General features: G+C 54.4%; 1 protein-coding gene across 2 annotated transcripts in view; it reads right to left on the bottom strand.

Annotated features, from left to right (window-relative positions):
• Window positions 1-2,144: 2,144 nt before the first annotated feature.
• Cdk18 (cyclin dependent kinase 18) overlaps window positions 2,145-19,408 on the bottom strand; it is a 32,958-nt gene continuing 15,694 nt past the window's right edge. For both annotated transcript variants that reach the window (XM_032915199.1, XM_032915198.1), the window contains exons 2-15: window positions 11,611-11,759; window positions 11,335-11,414; window positions 10,257-10,382; window positions 8,979-9,035; window positions 7,877-8,245; window positions 7,579-7,641; window positions 6,866-6,989; window positions 6,600-6,720; window positions 5,722-5,819; window positions 5,435-5,540; window positions 5,287-5,329; window positions 4,759-4,849; window positions 4,002-4,079; window positions 2,145-3,451 (exon numbers count right to left, since the gene is read on the bottom strand). In XM_032915199.1, coding sequence (XP_032771090.1) covers window positions 3,417-3,451; window positions 4,002-4,079; window positions 4,759-4,849; window positions 5,287-5,329; window positions 5,435-5,540; window positions 5,722-5,819; window positions 6,600-6,720; window positions 6,866-6,989; window positions 7,579-7,641; window positions 7,877-8,245; window positions 8,979-9,035; window positions 10,257-10,382; window positions 11,335-11,414; window positions 11,611-11,734 — 1,515 coding nt within the window. In that variant the 5' untranslated portion in view covers window positions 11,735-11,759 and the 3' untranslated portion in view covers window positions 2,145-3,416. The remainder of the gene's footprint in view (window positions 3,452-4,001; window positions 4,080-4,758; window positions 4,850-5,286; window positions 5,330-5,434; window positions 5,541-5,721; window positions 5,820-6,599; window positions 6,721-6,865; window positions 6,990-7,578; window positions 7,642-7,876; window positions 8,246-8,978; window positions 9,036-10,256; window positions 10,383-11,334; window positions 11,415-11,610; window positions 11,760-19,408) is intronic.

Raw genomic sequence — 19,408 nt, 5'->3', positions numbered from 1 at the left:
AGCCACCCAACCCTAGGTCTATCCGTGGGAACATGGGCCCTGCTCTGCAAGAATCTACAATCAGGGCCTTCTGGTCAGCAGCTATAAGTGGGCACAGGAGAGGGAAGGTCAGATGGGGCTCTCGGCACTCCTGACCTAACATCAAGGACAGAAAATGTCATGCCAGAAGGGACAATGACTCACCAGGGACTCCAGCAGAAAGGCTTCTGTTTAGGAGAGTGGTACACTTATCAGGAAATGACTTCTGTGTACCAGGAACCAGGGCTCCAAGGCCCAGGGCTGGGCTGTAGCTCAGCTTGGTCCCTAGGGCACTAGCAGTGGCTCCTGCAGCCCATCAGCCCTGGCAGCTCAGAGCGCAGCCCTGCCTCCTTTATCCAGCTCTCCTCTCCAGAGCCTTCCTGTCTCCTGGGTCCATGCAAGCCTGGAGTTAGCCTGTCCTTCAGGTCTAAACCCCTGCCCTCCCCACCCCACAGGTCAGCAGCATTCTAGGTTGAAAGTTCCCTGACCCAGGCACCTCCCCCTGTCTCCCCACAACCAGAGCCAAAGCACAGGGACAGCGGCACAGGAAGGTTCTGGAAGACGCAGCTGCATCTGCACACAGTAGGCCTGCGGTATAATCGTGGGCCTTCACAGTGCTGCTCCAGGAGGCTGCAAACTCTGCTTTTCCTTCTCTTGTTTCCGGCTTCCCCGGCCTCACTGTTTACATGTTCCCTTCCCTCTACCCTCTCCTCCCTGAAGACTAGGAAGGCTGGGCCACACACAAATCCAGGGCTCTGGAATGCTGGGAAGGTTTGTTGCTGTTGATTTGTTTTTTCCTGGTGCTGAGGAGGGAACTTGGGGGCTTACAGTACTCTGGGACTTTGTACACAGCAGGCAAGGCCTGTGCCACAGAGCCATGTCCTCAGGTCTTAACAGACTTGGGATTCTAATTTGTTATGTGACCTGAGGCCAGACCCTTCAAGCCCCGGGGTCTCAAGTGTTTATATATGAGGAAGAGGTTGTAGTGGAGATTTGATGAGATGAGTCCAGACATTGCAGGTGGGCACAGGGTAGGGGGCAGGGGGCAGGGGGCAGAGGGCAGAGGGCAAAGGGGAGGCACTTAGTGTCCGGGCTGCATGGAGTCATCTTCTCACTGGATCCCAGCCTGCATGTTTCCTTTCCCTTATAGGAATCACTAGTTGTTGCTTAAGAGGTTCCACACTCTGACGCTTTGAAGAGGACTAGTGTGGGGAAGTGGTGTGAGGCCAAGGACCAAGCCCTGCCCCACTCCAACTCCCAGGGCTTTTGTGGAGGAAGCAAGAGCGCCACAGAACAGGTAAGGCCAGGAGGCATGCCTTAGGGCTTGGCATTCTGTATGGTCTCAGAACAGCTTTGAGCCGTGCGTTGGCAAATGGCTGGATTCTTGATACTCGATTCTCGAGCTGTGTGACTGGAGGTGCAGCCAGATATGAGGGAGGTGTTCTGAGAGCAGCAGGAGGTGAACTAGAACTAGTTCTGCGCTCACTACTGCTCTGGCCATGGCTACTTCAATACCAACTTACAAGTTATCCCTGCCCCTGCTCCCCCTACCTCAGAGAGAGAGAGACAGATAGAAGATAGACACATACACAGACAGACAGACAGACACAGAGACAGGCAGACGGGGAGGGGGCATGTCTCTCCCCAGTGGTCTCTGCTTCCTTAGTGCTGAGATTAAAGGTATACACCATTAAACCTGGCCTAGCACTCTCTGTATCTCTGTGCCCCTCCCATCCCAAGAAGCCAAGGAGCCACGTGGTTTTGGCAGAGTGATCCATGGAGTCCGGAGCCCACACCCCTCCTCAGGATTCCCTCAGGGCTATCCTCATTGGTCACCACAGGCACACCCTAAACCAAGGGCAGGACAGAACACCAATGCCCAGGCGGTTTCTGTCTTACCCATGACCCTTGGTAGCCTTTACCAGAGTTGTTATGACCTCATAGGTAGCATGGCGGTTACCAGAGTCCCCCCAGCCCCACCCCAGGGCAGGCACAGAGATGTGCAGAGACCAGACTCTCGTTAACCGTTTATATGTATGTCTCAGCAAACCCAGACACCTCGAGTCGTCAGTCCTCTGTCTCTGACCTTGTCCTATCAGTGGCCTTTTCTGAATGAAACTGCTCACTTCTTTTTGTACAACATGAATTAAATATATTCTCTGTCTTTGCTCTGAGTCACGACATTCACAGTCAGTGGGAAAGGGGGTTAGGGAGAACCCAGGCTCCAAGGGGTTAGGATGGGCATGGAGCTTGACCTCCCTTTGACCTTTGCCCTTCAAGTTCAGCCAAATGTTGGGGAGACCCTAGAACAGGAGGGGAGTACAGAGGAAGGGTGCCTTCCCTGGGAATGTAGGATGAGGCTGTCAGGATCAAACCTGCTGCAACCTCACCTCTCTCCAGCTTAGGCTGTGGTGCCGACGCCCTCCCCACCCTCTCTGTGGAGGTCGGTGCCAGGGTCAGGTGGACAGGGCTGGGAAGGAGGTGGGGGATGGGGGAGAGGCTGCACCAGCCCTAAAGAGCCAAGGTTACTCTGGTACCAGTGTCAAGGTGACCTTGCCTATCTGGGTGCCAGCCTCAGGACCCTGAGACAGGGTTGACTTATCAGCCCTCAGGGATGATAACACCCACGGGAATGGCTTAGGGAAGAGGGACATAGGTCAGAGTTCCAAGGACACAGCGCACTCGACCACCTGCCAGTTTAAGGCAACCCTTTCCAGACTGGGGGATGGGCACGGGGCTGGCTGAGGTGGCAGGAGTACATCTCGGAGCACGGGACACTTCCGGATGCAGTTGGACACGGGAAGCAAGCTTGTGCTTTTTAGCCTTGGTGCAAGCCAGAGGGCACAGGGCTTCTGGCAAGGAGGGGACAACAGCATGGTGGGGGTGGCGACAAGAGGAGGCACTACTTTTTCTGATGCTTTGGGGACATCTGCCTTTGGGTGGGGTCAGCACACACATGGGTGCAATTCCAGGGTCCCAGGTAAGGTGCCATATTCTTCCTCCTCATGGGGGGAAGAAGATGAAGTAAGGGTCCAAGCAATAAGAAGGGGGTTTGTCAAGCTGATGAGCCAGCAGGGCCAGGGCCCCCACCTCCTCCTGCACGTCCACTGGGAAAGGGTCCCGGGTCCCTCCTTGACCCTCACTTCCTCCCAGGGAAGCAGCTCATGCCCCATCCCACAGTGGGTGACAAGGGATTGGTGTCCAGGCAGAGGCCACCGCAGAGCTGTGTGGCAAGCAAGGGAAGGAAGCAAATGCTACCAACAGGGCTGCTGAGTGGTCCTCCAGACTGGCCATAGGCATTCATTGTTCAGCCCTCTGATGGCCACACAGGCCCCACACTTCCTGAATTCATGTTCCGCGTGGCCTCTCGTCCCTCAACGTGCAGCCGGGTGGGTAGCTTAGAAGATGCTCTGTCGCCGGCTCTTCCCTCGCCCTGGAGAATGGAGGGGACCAGGAGACAACAGAGGGGTGGGAAGGGGATTAAAGGGACACCTGTCCTTCAAGGGCTCTGATCCAGTAAGCCAGGGCGTACACCTGAGTTCAGGTCTCATCTCTGTTGCTTGTGAGCTTTGCAGAATCGTGACTTCCCATCTAGGGGCCTCAGGTTGACTGTGGTGGAGGACGTGTTGTGCCAACCCCACAGGGTGTCTTAAAGACTGCATGAGACAATGCATTGGAACCACTGTGCTAGGGACAAAGACCGCACTGGCCAGGAGCTCAAGGTCTTCACAGAGAGCACACCAGGGGCTGGGCGTCCTCCTGCTGGGACTACTATGAAAGGCAGTGCTCCAGTTTCATCTGGGTAGGACTGGGTGAGGGAGGAACCTCCCATGAGTCTATGTGGGGAGGGGGTGTTGACTTCCCATCCCAAGGGCAGACTGTGGACCCATCTTCTTCTCAAGGACGAGACTCTGCTGGGGGAAAGGTGGTCTACTTGGCTGTTTCTAGCAAAGGTTCTGAGGGTTGGCGACAAGTGGCCCTACCTGGGTGCTGGAAGGCAAGGCCACGATAGCCTGGGTCCTTTTGGAGCTGGATCTCTTTCAGGGAGAAGATGGAGGCAGCTGAGCAAGAGAAGAGGGTGGGGGAGACCTGGGTGGAACCACTCTTCCACACCTACCCTCCCCACAGAGCTGAGGCAGCCTCCGGTCAAGCCTCGCCCAGGAGGATCTGCCATCTCAGGTGGAATCCACCCCCTGGGCTCCAAATGAGAGCTGTGAAGGGGAAACCATGTGCCCACAATGTTAGCATTCTGTCTAAGCTCCACCCCCACAGTTACCTGGCAACAGCCAGGTACGCCTGACACTACAAAAGGGGCTGCTTGCCCCCTCCTCACTCTCTTGTTCTTGTTCTCTCTTGCCCCTTTGTCCCTTCTCTCCCCATTCCCCTCCCCCCTTCTCTCCTCATGCTCATGGCCGGCCTCTACTCCACCTCTACTCTAGTCCTCTACTTTTCTCTATTCTCTCTGCCCCACAACCCTCTTAACTCCCCTCCCCATGCCCTGAATAAACTCTATACTACACCGTTGTGTGGCTGGCCCCTCGGGGGGACGGGATGCCTCAGCATGGACCCACTGAGGCACCCCCTTTGCCCCAGACCCCCATAGAACATAATTCCCCCCCCCTCTTTATCCTTTTACAACACAACTCAGCTGGACCCAAGGCCCCAGTCTCTGTTGTAGCTCCCACCCATACTGGTTGCCCCCTTCTGGTTCTGGCTGGCCCGGATCCTTTGGACACTTACTGTCATCGAGCTGGTGTACTCGTTCCCCGAGAGACTGGAAGTAGGGGTGACTTAGGGCCGCCTCTGCTGACATGCGACTCTTGGATTCATACTGAAAGGCACAGGGTAGGTAGGCTCTTGGGCCCTGCTGGAGAACCTTCTAGAAAATGGAACTCCTGTGCTACGTTAGATGGCTGAGGTGGGAGAAGCTCCCATCTGATCCAAACCAGGCAGTCTCAGGCCTTAGGATACCAGGGTTTAGACACCAGAGCTTCCTGGGAGAGTGACTATGTCATGGGATACACAAAGGGCATGGCCCCATCCCTGAGTGTCAGCTCTATTAGCAGATGGCACATTAACAGCCCTTTGTCCTGTGCTGGTATCTGTCACAAAGTTGAGAAAACTAAGTCTTCTGTCCCCTGGAAATGCCCAACCAGGCCTTGGGTGCCAAGCACAGAAACTAATGCTTTAGAGTCACAGGTAGTGTCTGAACTACCAGCCTGGCTTTCTTTAGTTGTCGATGCCTGGGTAGGATGGGAGGAAACTCACCAGGAGGAGGCTGGTCAGGAGGTTGATGCCTTCAGTATCCAACCTGCAAGGAGGAGGCGCTGGCACAGGCACAGCCAGGGGCAGCTGGGGACCCGAACCTCTGGGAGGGAAATCACAGTGGGGAGCAAGGGGCCTGGGAAGGGACTACCTGGGAGCGTGGCTGAGCAGCGGCTGCGGTAGGTACCGGGGGAAGTTGTAGGCTCGAAACTCGGAGATGGATGTCACACCTGGCCACGACTCTTCTGTAGGTGTCCCTAGAGACAGGGGGCCGGGTAAGAAGTATAAGTGAAGGGCTGAGGCCAATAGGGCAACATAAGACAGCAAAGAGTAGCCAAAGCTAGCAGGTCCCCACCCTGCACCGGCCTCGGTGCTCCTGGATGGACAAGGTTCTGGCGCCCCCTGGCGGCGAAGTGAAGAGTACCGAAAGAAACTAACCCAGGAGACGGAAGATGAGGTGCAACTCCTCCTTGACAGTGGAGCCTGGGAAGAGGGGCTTGCCGGTGGCCATCTCATAGAGGATGCAGCCCACGCCCCTGCGGAAGCAAGGGCAACAGTGAGGCGGAAAGCACAGGCACGCCTCCTAAGGCTAGCAGGAGTCCTCTCATCTCCTCTTCTCTATTCTCTCTGCCCTACAACCCTCTTAACTCCCCTCCCCATGCCCTGAATAAACTCTATACTATACTGTTGTGTGGCTGGCCCCTCGGGGGGACGGGATGCCTCAGCATGGACCCACTGAGGTGCTGTGTGAGGGATCCAGTGGTCACATCTGGGCTTGTAAAACCAACCAGACTCCCACTACGGACCCTCTTTTGTGAGGCTGGAGTCCCCTTAACTCTGCTAGTCAGAGAGATTCAATACTCTCAGTCTCTAAGGAGCCTTGGGCTCGGCCAGACACCTGTGCTGGCTTTAAAGTTGAGTTGGTTTTCATTTCACACCAAATCATACATTTTCTTTTCTTTTCTTTTCTTTTTTTTTTTTTTCGGAGCTGGGGACCGAACCCAGGGCCTTGCGGTTGCTAGGCAAGTGCTCTACCACTGAGTCAAATCCCCAACCCCCAAATCATACATTTTAACAATAAAATAGTATGTCCCTTCCAAGATGTTCCAGGGGAAGATTCGTCTGTCTACCCTCTGGTAACTCCCACCTCCACCCCCTGGGAAGCCTCTCAAAAGTATAGTGTTAGAGGCCCTATAAGCTTGGAGAACCTGATATACTGGAGACTTAACGTGCTAACAGTGGTACAGCAGGAGGAGTGAAGCCTAAGGATGAAGACTCCTGCCTTCTCCTTAGACTCCTGTCTGCATCTCACTCACCACATGTCGATGGGGGTGGAGTACTCTGTGGATCCCAGCAACACATCTGGGGGCCTGTACCAGAGGGTCACCACCTCATTGGAGTAGGTCTTTGTAGGCACTGATTTGGCCCGGGCCAGGCCTAGGAAGAGACTTGTCACTAAACCTCTGCTAAAGGGTCCTGAAGGATCACATACTCAGTCACCCCCCTACACCTGAGGAGGTTGTGCACCCTAGGAGTCAGACCCACCTGCCAACCCTTACCCTGACCCTGGCATCAGCCTCACCAAAGTCAGCCAGTTTCAGTTCCCCCCTCTCATTGATGAGCAGGTTCTGGGGCTTCAGGTCCCGGTGTAGGATCTTGCGACGGTGGCAATAGGCCAGACCCCGGAGCAGCTGGAACATAAAAATCTGACGAAGAGAGGAGAAATGAGAAACGTGTGGGATCAGGTCCCATGTGGGAGCCTCTACGCCTCTGTCTCGGACTAGACAGGAACGGGGACCAGGACAAGTCTCTAGGGAGGCTCCCCGGTTCTGTTGCCCACCCCGTAGGTCGCCCGGGACCTGTAGACACCAGAGAATCACATATGGGGCAGAGCTCATGTATGGAGAGGAGGCTATGAGTGCGGGGAGGCTGGAGCAGTCCCTAGCTGTGAAGCGGGAGAGTAGAGTGAGGGAGGGACCCCTAGGTGGGGATGTCTTGGTTCTGAGTCACCGGAAGTGGCCGTCCACCCTCCTAGCTTCTCAGAAGCCTCTCTTCACTGTGGCAAGTAATCTCATGCTTGGTATTCAGAGTCACAGAGGGATCTGTATCCATAGCTAGACACAAGTAAGGCTGTTCTTGGCTGCGGCGCTCAGAATGGCATCTAGACTGACCCTTCCCTCCTCCCTGCATTTGAAGGTCAGAGTGACCTCAGCAGACGTTGGCAAGGGGAGCATCCCGAATTGGGCTTCATGGCAGATGGCTGCCATACTAAGGTCTCTCTCTGCAGGACCTCACCTTGACGTTGTGCATGTTCATGAGGTTCCCGCAGTGGTCTAGGTACTGTTTCAGGTCACTGTCCTGGAATACACAGACAGGTTCAGTCCTGTCCTCTGCCTGGCTGGGGACCCAGGCTCAGGTGGAAACGAAGCCCTGGCTCTGGACCCTTGGTCCACTTCCCCAATGAGAACTTAACTGGCAAACAAAGGCTTGGGTCCTTCCCTTGCCCATCCCTCCCACTCCCTCACTCCCTCTCTTCTCCACCCCACTTCACCCACCCACAGGGGAAGAGGCCACCAGCCTCAGTCCAGCTCACCAGGTACTCAAACACCAGGGTGAGGGACCGATCTGTGTGAATGAGGTCATGAAGGGTCACAATATTGGCGTGTTTCAGGTCCTTCAGCAGAGACACTGGGGAGACAGGACCACCACCTTGGGTCCCCAGGCCCACCAGTACCTCCCACGATCCCTTGCTGGGGCCAGCAATGGCCCTCCACCCAGGTTCCCACCAGGTGCAGGCTGCTGAGCCCTTCGTCCCAGAGGCCCAGGGTGTAGACCTGGATATTGTACCCTCTCGAATAGCAGTGCAGGGCGCCCCTTCCTCGTGTTCCAACCGGATCTCCTTCAGGGCCACGAGGTTCTCTGTCAGCTTGCTGCGTCCCTTGAAGACGGTGGCATAGGTGCCCTGGGACAGGGGATCCCTGGTCAGCCCCCAGATCATCCTGTTTACGGTCTCCTCCGGCCCCACCCCTTACATTTCTGCCTGGGCTGGGATTCAAGCTGGGTGCCCTACTCCCTTTGTTCAAATCTGTTTGCTCCAAAGCCTGCTTTTTCTTGAAGCATCCCTGTCGAGGTCCCGGCTGGAACGGAATGCCCATTTGTTGCTCTGTTCCCACCCTGCCACCTCTCTGTTAGTGTAACTCAGCCTTGCTCTCAGCTTGTGGCAATGTGGCTCTCGAGAGACAGATTATTCTTCCCCCTCATAAACCTATACCTATTCCAGCCACAAAACCTGACACAGTGATGCCAAAGCAGCTTAATAACAGTGTCCTTGTGTGTCCCCCGGTACCCCTCAGTCCCCCCAACAGTAAAGTAGGTTCTTTCATCCTTTGACAGAGAACGAAACTGAGGCATGAAGAGAGGCCGTGGGACATGCTAAGGTCATGGAACTAGCAAGTGGAAGAAACAAGATTCGAATCCAAACCATAGCTACTTGAAGGGGGGGAAGAAAGACTAGATTCTGTGCAGAGACCTCTGTCCTCAAGAGGAGGGCATAGGTCATATAACAACATCCCTGGAGGCTAGGCCAGGCTGCTTGCCCAGGATAGTGTGACTCCATGGGTCAGGAGCCACGAGGGGCAGAACAGAGTCAAAACCATCCTACCTGCTGCCCAGAGAGGGCAACGTCGGTCTCTTACCTCCCCCAGTTTGTCCAGTTTCACGTATGTTTCCAGTTTCCCGAAGCCGATATCTGACTGGGAAGCAGACCCGGGAGACTGTGAGATTCAAAGCCCCAGCAGACCTTCCTAGTCAATGTTCCCTCCCAGTTCCCAGGAGAGAAGGAAGAGAGATGCCCCCATCGTACAGAGAAGAACCAAGGCTAATAGTTCAAAGAAGGACAGCTTCAAAACCTTCTTTCTCTCCTCTCCCTTCATCCTCGTGAAAGCTGGAGGCCCTCTGGAAATAGGGACTCCTTCTTCCGTGAGTCAGAGATAGGTACACTGAGATGCCGGGCCTGCCCATCGCCACCTCGCTGCCTGCCAGCTCGGGTTACCAGTTCCTCGGGAGAGGGCCCGTCATTCTCTACTATGTGGGAGTCCACTTCAGAGCCCAGTTCCCCAGCCATCAGTTCATCCAGCTCTGGTCAGGATGAGTCACAAAAAGATGTGAAACCCACTCACCAGAGAGGCTTCCTAGAAGCTCCTAACGGGCAGCTGGGACTGAAAGCCTGTGGTGGGCGGGCCAATGGGTCTTTTGTTTGTTTTTGTGTGGTTGACTTTTTGCTTATTGTTTCATTTTATTTGGGAGGTCTTTCATTTTTTTATTAAGCATTACATAACATATGTGTGCTATATAACACATTGTGTGGCCTTCTAGCAGGAATAGATGACCAGAGTTGAGGGGTTTCCCCGCTTTGGGGAGGTGTGGGCTTTTTTTCTCATTGGCCAGGAAAATGTTTCCTTAATCAGTGTTCTCCGAGGGGCTGGACACACAGTACTGACTGCCTATCTCACTCCATCAAAGTGAGTCCGGTTGCTCTTTGGACTTTGTTCCCTTTACTGAACTTGTGGATGTACACAGGGGCTTCTCCGGAGATGCTCACATGCTCAAACCACATCTCTGCATAGCGAAACACAACTTGAACCCTATTCAGATACTCCTGGTTTGGTTTTGTTTTGTTTGTTTCCGATAGAACCTTACAGTGTGCCCTAGGCTGACCTGGAACTACGTAGCCCAGTTAAGTGGTTTATTGGTCTTAAGCGGGGGAAACTCTGGGGCTCCCAGGGGACTCAGGGACTGTAGGCTCCATGCCCAGGTGTGTCCTTCCTTGACTTAGACTACTTATCAAAATCCTCAGCGGCCAGCAGGTGGCGCCAGAGGCATAGGAAGCTTTCTGGAAACCACTGTAGGCTTCAGCTGGGGCGAAGAAGGCCAGGAGTGTCTCCCACACTGGTGTCTCACACTCTTGGACTCACCAGGGAGGCACGGCGGGACATTCGGGTGAGTGGTTTGGGCAGCCCTGGGTTCTCCAGCTGTAGCTTCTGCAGGAATTCCTGGGGCAGGCGGATATCCATGGGCAGAGAGAGCCTCTTGTTGAGGTCCTGAGGTGGCAGATGGGATAGGAACATCATGTTGGCCCCAGGAGGCCCTTGCCTCTCATTCTGGATCTATCTGTCCCTATAGGGAAGGCCAAGCCACAGGCTATGACCTCAGGCTCACAACCACCTGAAGGGTGTACATTTGTGGCCCTGCAAGGATTGCTGTGTGACCTTTAGACGGTTCCTTCTCCTCTCTGGGCCACAGTAGAACATAAATCTCACGCTGTCACAGATAATGTAATTTCATAAGCACATTTTTTCCTATACTTGGCATGGGTATGTGGGTTATAAAAACATGGGGTTTGGGCCGGAGAGATGGCTCAGTGGTTAAGAGCACTGACTGCTCTTCCAGAGGTCCTGAGTTCAACTCTCAGCAACCACATGGTGGCTCACAACCACCTGTAATGGGGTCTGATGACCTCTTCTGGTGTATGTGACAGTGTAACTCATATACATAGAATAAAATAAATTTTAAAAAAAAACATGGGGTTTGCTACCCCATTAGAACAACAATACCAACCAGCCAGAGCTCCCAGGGACTAAACCACCATCCAAAGAGTACACATGGACAGACCCATGGCTCCAGCTGCATATGTAGCAGAGGGTGGCCTTGTTGGGCACCAATGGAAGGAGAAGCCCTTGGTCCTGTTAAGGCCGGACCCCCAGTGTAGGGGAGGGGGAGTACCCTCATAGAAGAAGGGGAATGGGGATGGGACAGGGGGGGTTTATGGATGGGAAACCAGGAAAGGGGATAACATTTGAAATGTAAATAAAAGATATCCAAAGAATAAAAAATAAAAACAGTCTATTGTCTAACCAAGAATGCTCTAGCACTTGGCATATATCCTTGCTGAATAATCCACACTTATCCACAATAACTTGCACCCACCCTGCGATGTATATATACCGCTGTGATGTATGCCTGACCTGAGCAGCCTGGAAGGGGCACCCTCACCTCCATGGAGAATCGGCGCTGGTTCTGCCGTTGCTGATACTGCACGCCCGGAGACAGCTGCCCAGGTTCGTCCCTGCCGTCTGTGGGCGAGAACACGCTTGGTTACAGCTCACGGGACTGAGTGGCATGTCTGAGTGGGACAAGTGTCAGTCCCTACCTCCCACTCCACAGTCTGTCGCCAGCCCAGAGCACCCCACCCCTTCTCCCTAATGTCAGCTAGTCGGCAGTGGTCACAGGGAGTCTGGGTGGGAAAGAGCTAGGTGGCCTGACCCTCACCCTCATTCCTCTGAGTGTGGAGCTGGTTGAACTGCTCGGTGAACTCGGTCAATGACTCCTCAATGGTCTCTGGGCGGGGCACTGACAGGGAAAGCCTTCGCTTGAAGTTCTTCATCTTGTTCATGATCAGCAGGGGTCCAAGGTGGGTCCTGGGACAGAGAGGAGAGAACAAGGCAATGTGGACAGGGGACTCATGGGAGCCAGGTTCTGCACGTGGCATGCTTAGGTTCCCGTGACCAGAGCCACAGCTCCATGATTGCAGGATCTAACCCTGTTCCCTTCTCCAGTGACCCTCAGCTATCTTCTGACCATGAATATTCCCTCTCCTGCCATCATGGCATCAATAGCTATAGCTACAGGTTTGCAAGAGGCCACTCCAGACATTCAGCCTCCAGGGGGTCTAGAGATTTCTAGGGCAGGATGTCAGAACTGCACGGCCCTCGGGCCATCTGCTCTTTCTGAAGGAGTCTAACCGACTGGCAGCTGCCGGCCACCTGTCAGCAGGTTTCAGACTCCGTGGTCTCTTTCACTGATACCGGAATGTCCCCTCTCTGGCTCATCCTGGGTCCTTAGGAAGGAGATGGAGGAAGAGTAAATGCATGGCCCAGTTCCACCTGTGCTGCAGATGCGGTGTGCAAGTCAGGGACAGAGTGGGAAACTCAGCCAGATGGGAAAAGGGGACGCCTATGTTGCTGGACCGTCCGTCACCTCAGTCCTCTGAGGAAGCCTGGGTTCCCTTGGCTGAGGACACTGGGTCAGGAGCTGGCCCTCTGAACTCTGCTTTCTACGTGCGGGCACTTCATTCTATTTTCTCTCTCTCTCTGATTTATTTGTTGGTTTGTTTTTTTTTTTTTTCTTTTTTTTTCGGAGCTGGGGACTGAACCCAGGGCCTTGCGCTCTAACACTGAGCTAAATCCCCAACCCCTCTGATTTATTTATGAATATGAATACACTGTTGCTGCTCTCACGCACACCAAAAGAGGGCATCGGACCCCATTACAGATGGTTGGGAGCCATCATGTGGTGTTGGGAATTGAACTCAGGACCTCTGGAAGAACAGTCAGTGTCCTTAACCACTGAGCCATCTCTCCAGCCCCCTATCCCCCTCTCTCTCTTCCTCCCTCCCTCTCCCCTTCCTCTATCTCTACTCTGAGATAGTCTCACTGTGTATCTTTGCCTGGCTTGGAACTCATATAGACCAGGCAGGCTTAGAACTCACAGAGATCCACTTCCCTCAGCCTCCTGAATGCTGGGATTAAAGGCATAGGCCATCATGCTTTTCCTATAGGCCTACCTTCTACCAGCTATAGGCTATCTTTTACAGCCATCTCTCCATCCTGGGGCCCCCAATGCCTTTACTTACAGTGGGGCTGCAGGAACCAGAGGCTATATAACCCTTGACCTCTCCATCCTGGCCAGGAAGGCATCAGGAAGGCAACAGACATCCCTGTTTTGGGAGGGGCCATCTGCACTCCTCCCTGGGCCTACTTCTAACCCACTTCTGGAGGATGCTCAGGCCTGTGGCTGGCTAGCACCTAGTTGCCAAGGCAACCAGGCCCCTCCAGAATCCTCCTGGTTTAAAGGATTATGGGTCAGTAACATGTTTGCTTTGCTTAACGATCAGATATATCCTCCTTCCTCTGTGAGCCTTGAAAAGGTCCACTCCCCTGCACTCCACGTTCCCGGCTGTCCCTACCATAACTGAGCTGGGCCCCCAGGCTGTCCTGACCCAGGCCTGTGCCTTTCCAAGCAGAAGGCTCTGTCTACACGGCCAGCTGAGCCCTCCTCTGCTGAGCAGCTTGCAGTCCGAGTCAGTTCAGCACACCGCCTGTGGGGCATCTTGCGTGCAGCACGGTGCCCGACACTAGGTTCCAGTAACCAAACAAGATCCCTGCTCCCAGGGAACTCAGGTTAATGATGGCGCACCGCTGAGGCTCTCCCAGCTTCCTTGCCTTGCCCACCTGGGTGCCCCCCTGGAGTTCTATTGATTTTATTTCTTCTTAAGGCCTCTGCCTGCCTCTGCAGAACTCTGGGAGAAGGCTCCCAGAAGACAGCCCCCCTGCCACATGCCCTTGTGTGTGGCATCTAAGTGGAAAGGACCCACGGAGGCTCTGTGGAGGTGACAGAGGGTTCAGTGACAAGAAGTCTTGTCACACCCTGCCTGGTAACTCTCATTCCCAGCAGGACGGGAGGGCAGAGATCACTCCGGGTAGATGTCCATTGTTGTCCAGGCGTGCTGGATGCTGGGATGACCAGAAACACTGGGAAAAAAATCCAAACTATCAACTTCTGGAACTCTTGGGATCAAACCTGGGACCTTACAAGTGGTAGGCAAGGAAAATGCCTACCTCCTCACCTTCAAGACATTTTTTTTAAATTTATGTGTATGCCTATGTATATATGTATATGTCACGCGGATGCAGGTGCCCCTGGGGGCCAGAAGAGGGAGGTGGATCCTCTAGACTTGGAATTACGGGCATCTGCGAGATGTCTGATACGGGCTCTAGGCAGAGGACTCAGGTCTCCTGGAAGCCCGGCAAGCAGCCTTGACCACTGAGCCGTGGTTCCGGCCCGCTCATCTTTTGCAATGGCTATTTTGATGCAGCCCTGACTAGCTTGAATTTCCAGTCTTCCTCAATCTCTCCAGTGCTAGGATTACAGGCTTGTCCCTCCAAGACAGGCAGAAGATGTATTTTTAAGACAGTGTCTCCAATAACCGGCATGTAGAGACATGGTTGGCGGGATCTGGGGTTCAGGTGTTCAAGTGAGGGCTATCGGCCCACCCTTTCAAACTGCCATCTGGGTTTGGAGGGAGCCCCCAGAGCTGCAGAGGACGCAGGAAGGAGACAGACAGAAGACAGACAGATACACACACACAAGGAGAGAGAGAGAGAGACAGACAGATACAGAGAGAGAGAGAGAGAGAGAGAGAGAGAAACAGAAAGAGAGAGAGAGACAGACAGACAGACACACAGAGAAGACAGACAGAGACAGAGAGACCATAGCTGAAGGGACATGGGGCACGTGGTGGGGCACATGGCCAAGGCCACTCTAAGGGATGCAGGGACACATGCACTTGGCTGCTCACGGCTTCAGCTCTACCAGGAGGAACCAGAGCTGTCTAAAAAAAAAAATAAAAAGCTCTCCCTGCCGTCAGCCTACAGTGTGGGCTTATGGGATTGCGTGATGGGTTGTTAGCTCAGGGATCTCCCAGTAGCTGCCATGATTTACGCCCTGGCTTTTGTTCTGGGTGGATGACTTCTTCAAGACAAGGACCAAGCCAAAATCCCATCTGCTCTTGGGTTCAGTTAGGAGCAAAGAGCCAATAGCTGGCCTAGGGCAGAGTGGAGGTCAGAACCGAGAGGAAAGGCTGGACATGCAGACCGGAGCCCATGCTCTAGGCTCAAGGCTTGACCTGAGTGGTGTGCAGGGCTACGGCACAGCAATAGCAACCAGCTGCTCTGCTGGAGAAGTGGCCAAGAGGAAATGGCTGTCACTACAGCATGAGGAATGGAGGTTAGACGTAAGGATAGACTTCCTGATGGTAACATGAGAGCAGGCAGCAGGAATGGTGATCAGAGCAGAGAGTGGCTACTTCTCTCTGCTGGGGACAATTAGGGCATTGAACCCAATAGGGTCTTGGGTGTGACAGGGCACTCGGGGCAGTGAATGGTTGGTTGTTCCCCAGCTCTGATACAAGATGCTCTGTCACTGTTGCCTTGGGAGAATCAGCTCCTCAGATTTGGGGGCTGAGGGGGAAGGGCGACAGGAAAAGGGCCTGTCACCTTGGTGCTGTCTGCCCCTCATCCCCAACAGAAAGGGACAGAAAGGCTCAGTGTGACCCAGCCTGAGGCCCGCCCAGGGCCAGGCACAGTGTGGCCTTTGTCCCCAGGCCAAAGAGCCATCTGGGTCTGTCCCGTGCAACTGGTGCCAGGGAAAGAGAAGTGTGGTGTAGGGGTGCCACCCAGCAGGGTGTCATCGGGGGAGGTCACCTCGGAGGACCCTCTGGAGCTGTAGGCTGGGTCGTGGGACCCTAGCCAACCTGCCTCCTACCTCCTGCCCAGGTAAAAACTCCTTATCTCCCAGGCACACATCAGCTGCCAGCACTTCCTGTTGGTGCCAGAGACAAGGGTGTCACAGGGGAAGGGGGGGGAGGAGCCAGGCCTGAGGGAAAGAGAGGCCTTGCTAGGCCACTGTGCACCACAAGAACACAAGAAAGGCCAGATTCTGAGGCCCGCGGGGAGCCAGCTAGGAGGCGAACGGTGTATGGAGAGCTTTAGTTAGCCCCCAGAGACGTCAAGAAGGGATCAATCTGCTCAAAGTGAGGTAGCAATTTCCGGGGTGTCGAGTGGATCACAGTGACCACCACCGCTCCCCGCTTCTAGCCGAAGTCCTCCCCAGTCCTGACCCCTCCCTGAGACCTAAGTTGCAAATGTTCTTTCCCACCAACAGGCAGGCAGGCATTCTGCCACCTCGACACACTCCAGCCCCGCCTTGCTCCTTTTGATGGCGTAAGGATGTAGTGAAACGGGCAGTGCTGTAGATGCCAACGAGCGCAGTAAAGGGGAACCCAGTGGGAAGGAGGGAGAGGGGAAGAGGTGTTGAGTTTAAACAGGGCGATCAGAAAGGCTGGAGAGGGGGCTGGGGATTTAGCTCAGTGGTACAGCGCTTGCCTAGGAAGCGCAAGGCCCTGGGTTCGGTCCCCAGCTCCAAAAAAAAAAAAAAAAAAAAAAAAAAAAAAAAAAAAAAAAAGGCTGGAGAGATGGCTCAGTGGTTAGAGCACCCGCTGCTCTCCCAGAGGACATGGGTTCAACTCCCAGCACCAACACAGCAGCTCACAACTCCAGTTCTAGGGGATCTGATACCTTCCCCACCCCGGGAACAGACTTATGAGCAGGCAAAACACCAACGCATATAAAATAGAAATAAAACCATTAAAAAGAGCTCCCTAGGGCTGGAGAGATGGCTCAGTGGTTAAGAGCACTGACTGCTCTTCCAGAGGTCCTGAGTTCAAATCCCAGCGACCACATGGTGGCTCACAAGCATCTGTAATGATGTCTGACGCCCTCTTCTGGTGTGTTTGAAGACAGTGTACTTATAATAAATAAATCTAAAAAAAAAAAAAAAAAAAAAAGCTCCCTAAGAAGGTGAAACTGCAGACGTAGAACGTGAAGGGAGCAGATGCAAAGGTCCCATGGCAGACCTGAGTGCTGAGGGGAGAGTGTGGGGTGAGGGTGGGGTGGGGGGATTCAGAGCAGCTACAGCAGGAATCTCAGCGCACAGGAGGACAAGAGCAGAGGAACGTCAAGATCCTGTGGATGTCTGAATCGACTCCTTCTGACTGCCAGGTTAATAACAGACTGTACATGGGCAAGCAGCCCCGACAGGCAGCTCCTGTAGAGACCCAAGTGAGAGACAGAGGACTGGCAGCAGTGGGGGAGGGAAGTAGTGGCTGGGAGGGGAGGTTTTATGTGGGGTAAGATAGCGGTCAAGGACATGCAGCCTAGCTGGCAGAAGTGTGGAGCAGTCCCTGGTGCGTGCTGCAGTCCTGGGAACTTGGGTTAGGGTGGAAAGACTAGAGGGTGGAGGGAGCTGGTCAGTTTTGATATCAGATGACCTCTGAGTCAGTCTGTATCACACGTGTAGCATCAGCATAGCCCATGGTGGCTCTTGGTACTGCTTCAACACAGCCCTGCCCACTGCCCCTCCCCACTGGCCTGCTGTCCCCCCAGCCCAGGACTACCTCAGATGTCATCTATCCATGCCCTGAGTTTGGGACACTACCCTGGAGAATATGGAGGTTGGCAGAACACACAGGAAGGAGCCAGAGGCAGCGGCAAGGGTCACTTCATAACTCTGGAGGCCATCCCTGAGCAAACTCATCCTCTCAGCAAACTCCTTCCTGGGGCCACCTACCTGAACTTGACTGCAGTTACCCAGCCTGAACCAAGCACTGTCAGGATTTGGACCTTCCTGACTGACCTCCCGTCCCACCGGGCCATGCTGCATCGGGCTCTGCCTCCAGTGGCTTTTGTGTGTGTACTTTAGGTCTCTTGGATCTTCGGTTTTGTCAGCTTCAGGCCCAGGCCCCATACAGCAGGCTTGTGTGAACACCTACTCCATTCATGGCATTGGGGGGCAGGGCTGTTTTGGTATCAGCCAGAAGCTGGAGGATATAATTCGAAGCTGTCCACCTTCTGAAGTCCAGTGGCGCGTGACCCTCACTCCCAAAGGCAGGCCAGCATCTGGGGACTTCCTGATACCCTCTGCTTCCCCATCCGGTCCCTATCTCAGGCACTTAGCCACTGTGTGCCTTGGAGGAATTTTAAGGAACTAGAGGCAACGGCTGACCAAGTTTGCAGACGTCATAAGCAAGGCCTCAAACACATTTACCTTTGGGGAAACCTGTACTTCTGGGAGCTGGAAGATCCCATAACCTCCACCCGCCTGCCTGCCTGCCCGCCCAGCACCTGACCCTGCTGGAGGATGAGGCACAGGGAAGTTGGCTCCCCTTGCTGCCTGGGGCAGTAGCAGCAGCCAGAACTCTCCTCACTACCACCATATCCCAGCTGGATGAGAAAGGCTATATGTAGGCCTGGGGCCATCGGAGTGGCCAGAACCGAGGGGGACAGACAAGCCTGAAGTCACACTGCCAAGGAGCAGATGATGTGGACAGTGTCCGAACTCAGCGAACATTCCTACAGATTCTGGAATACAGGAAGCGGGAGAGGGCCTTCTGGGGCCAGGCTGGGCAAAACCTACAGGAAGCCAGGTCAGGACCTCCAAGGCATCTTCTTCTGTTTGGTTTTTGTGCTGGGATTGTAGGTCAGTGGTCAGGGTATACAGCATTTCATCACGGCCAGAAAGATCTATGGGAAGAGCCTCATGCTATGAGCCTTACCAAAGTTCTCCATCGGGGTCAAAGGACATCCTGGCAGTGCCACCTGGAAGGCACCCTATGTCTTAGACTTGCCTGTTAGCAGAGGTAACGTCTAAGCCTCTAATCCAACGGTGACAGGCACCTGTCAACCTCAGCATGCTTCCAACATGGCGTGCTGACCTGCTAGAAATCCCTCGAGTGAGCTCGGCCCTCACAGGAAGCACAAACTCGAGGGTCCAGTACACAGGCCACTGACGTCTGCGTCCCTATCTCCTCCTCGTCCCCTTTTTTTTCTCTCAGTGGTGTTTTTGAGACAGGGTCTCTCCGTGTAGTGGTGGAGCTCACTATGAGACGAGCAGCTTTGAACTCACAGAGATCCTCCTGCCTCTGCCTCCTGCATGCTGGGATCAAAGGTGTGCACTACCATGCCCAGCCCTCTTGTCCTTCGAGAGTCAGCTCTCTGCCCTTCCCGGAGGGTCCTATTCCGTTGACTGTACTTGCCACACCCACACTCCACTGCTCCGTACATGACTACATGACGCCCCTCTGGAATGTCCTTCCTCATCGCCCCCCTTGGTGCCTTCACCTGGGGAAGGCATACACAAGCACCGCTCTCCTGTGGCCATCAGAGCAGCCTGCAGATACTCAGAACCAGGCCTGCTATCCTCCAGGGCAGGAACAGGGGTTTGGCGGCTCCTCAGGGTGGCTGGGAAGCCCACTGAGCCACCGACTCACTGCAGCTTGAAGCTTCTTTCTTACATATGCACAACTTTTAGACTCCTCAAGGGCAAAGACTGTACCACGGCCAACCGTGAGCTCCAGAACCTTCTGCTGCGAGTAATCAAGGGCTGCTGCCCTTCCTCCTCCTTCAGGCAGCTGGAGACCTATTTCTAGCTTTACTTTCTCCTTGGCCGGGCC

The sequence above is a fragment of the Rattus rattus genome, chromosome 10, assembly GCF_011064425.1.
Source record: "Rattus rattus isolate New Zealand chromosome 10, Rrattus_CSIRO_v1, whole genome shotgun sequence".
Taxonomy (NCBI): Eukaryota; Metazoa; Chordata; class Mammalia; order Rodentia; family Muridae; genus Rattus; species Rattus rattus.
Note: the sequence above shows the minus strand (reverse complement) of the source record. Positions and strands in the feature narration are given on the sequence as shown.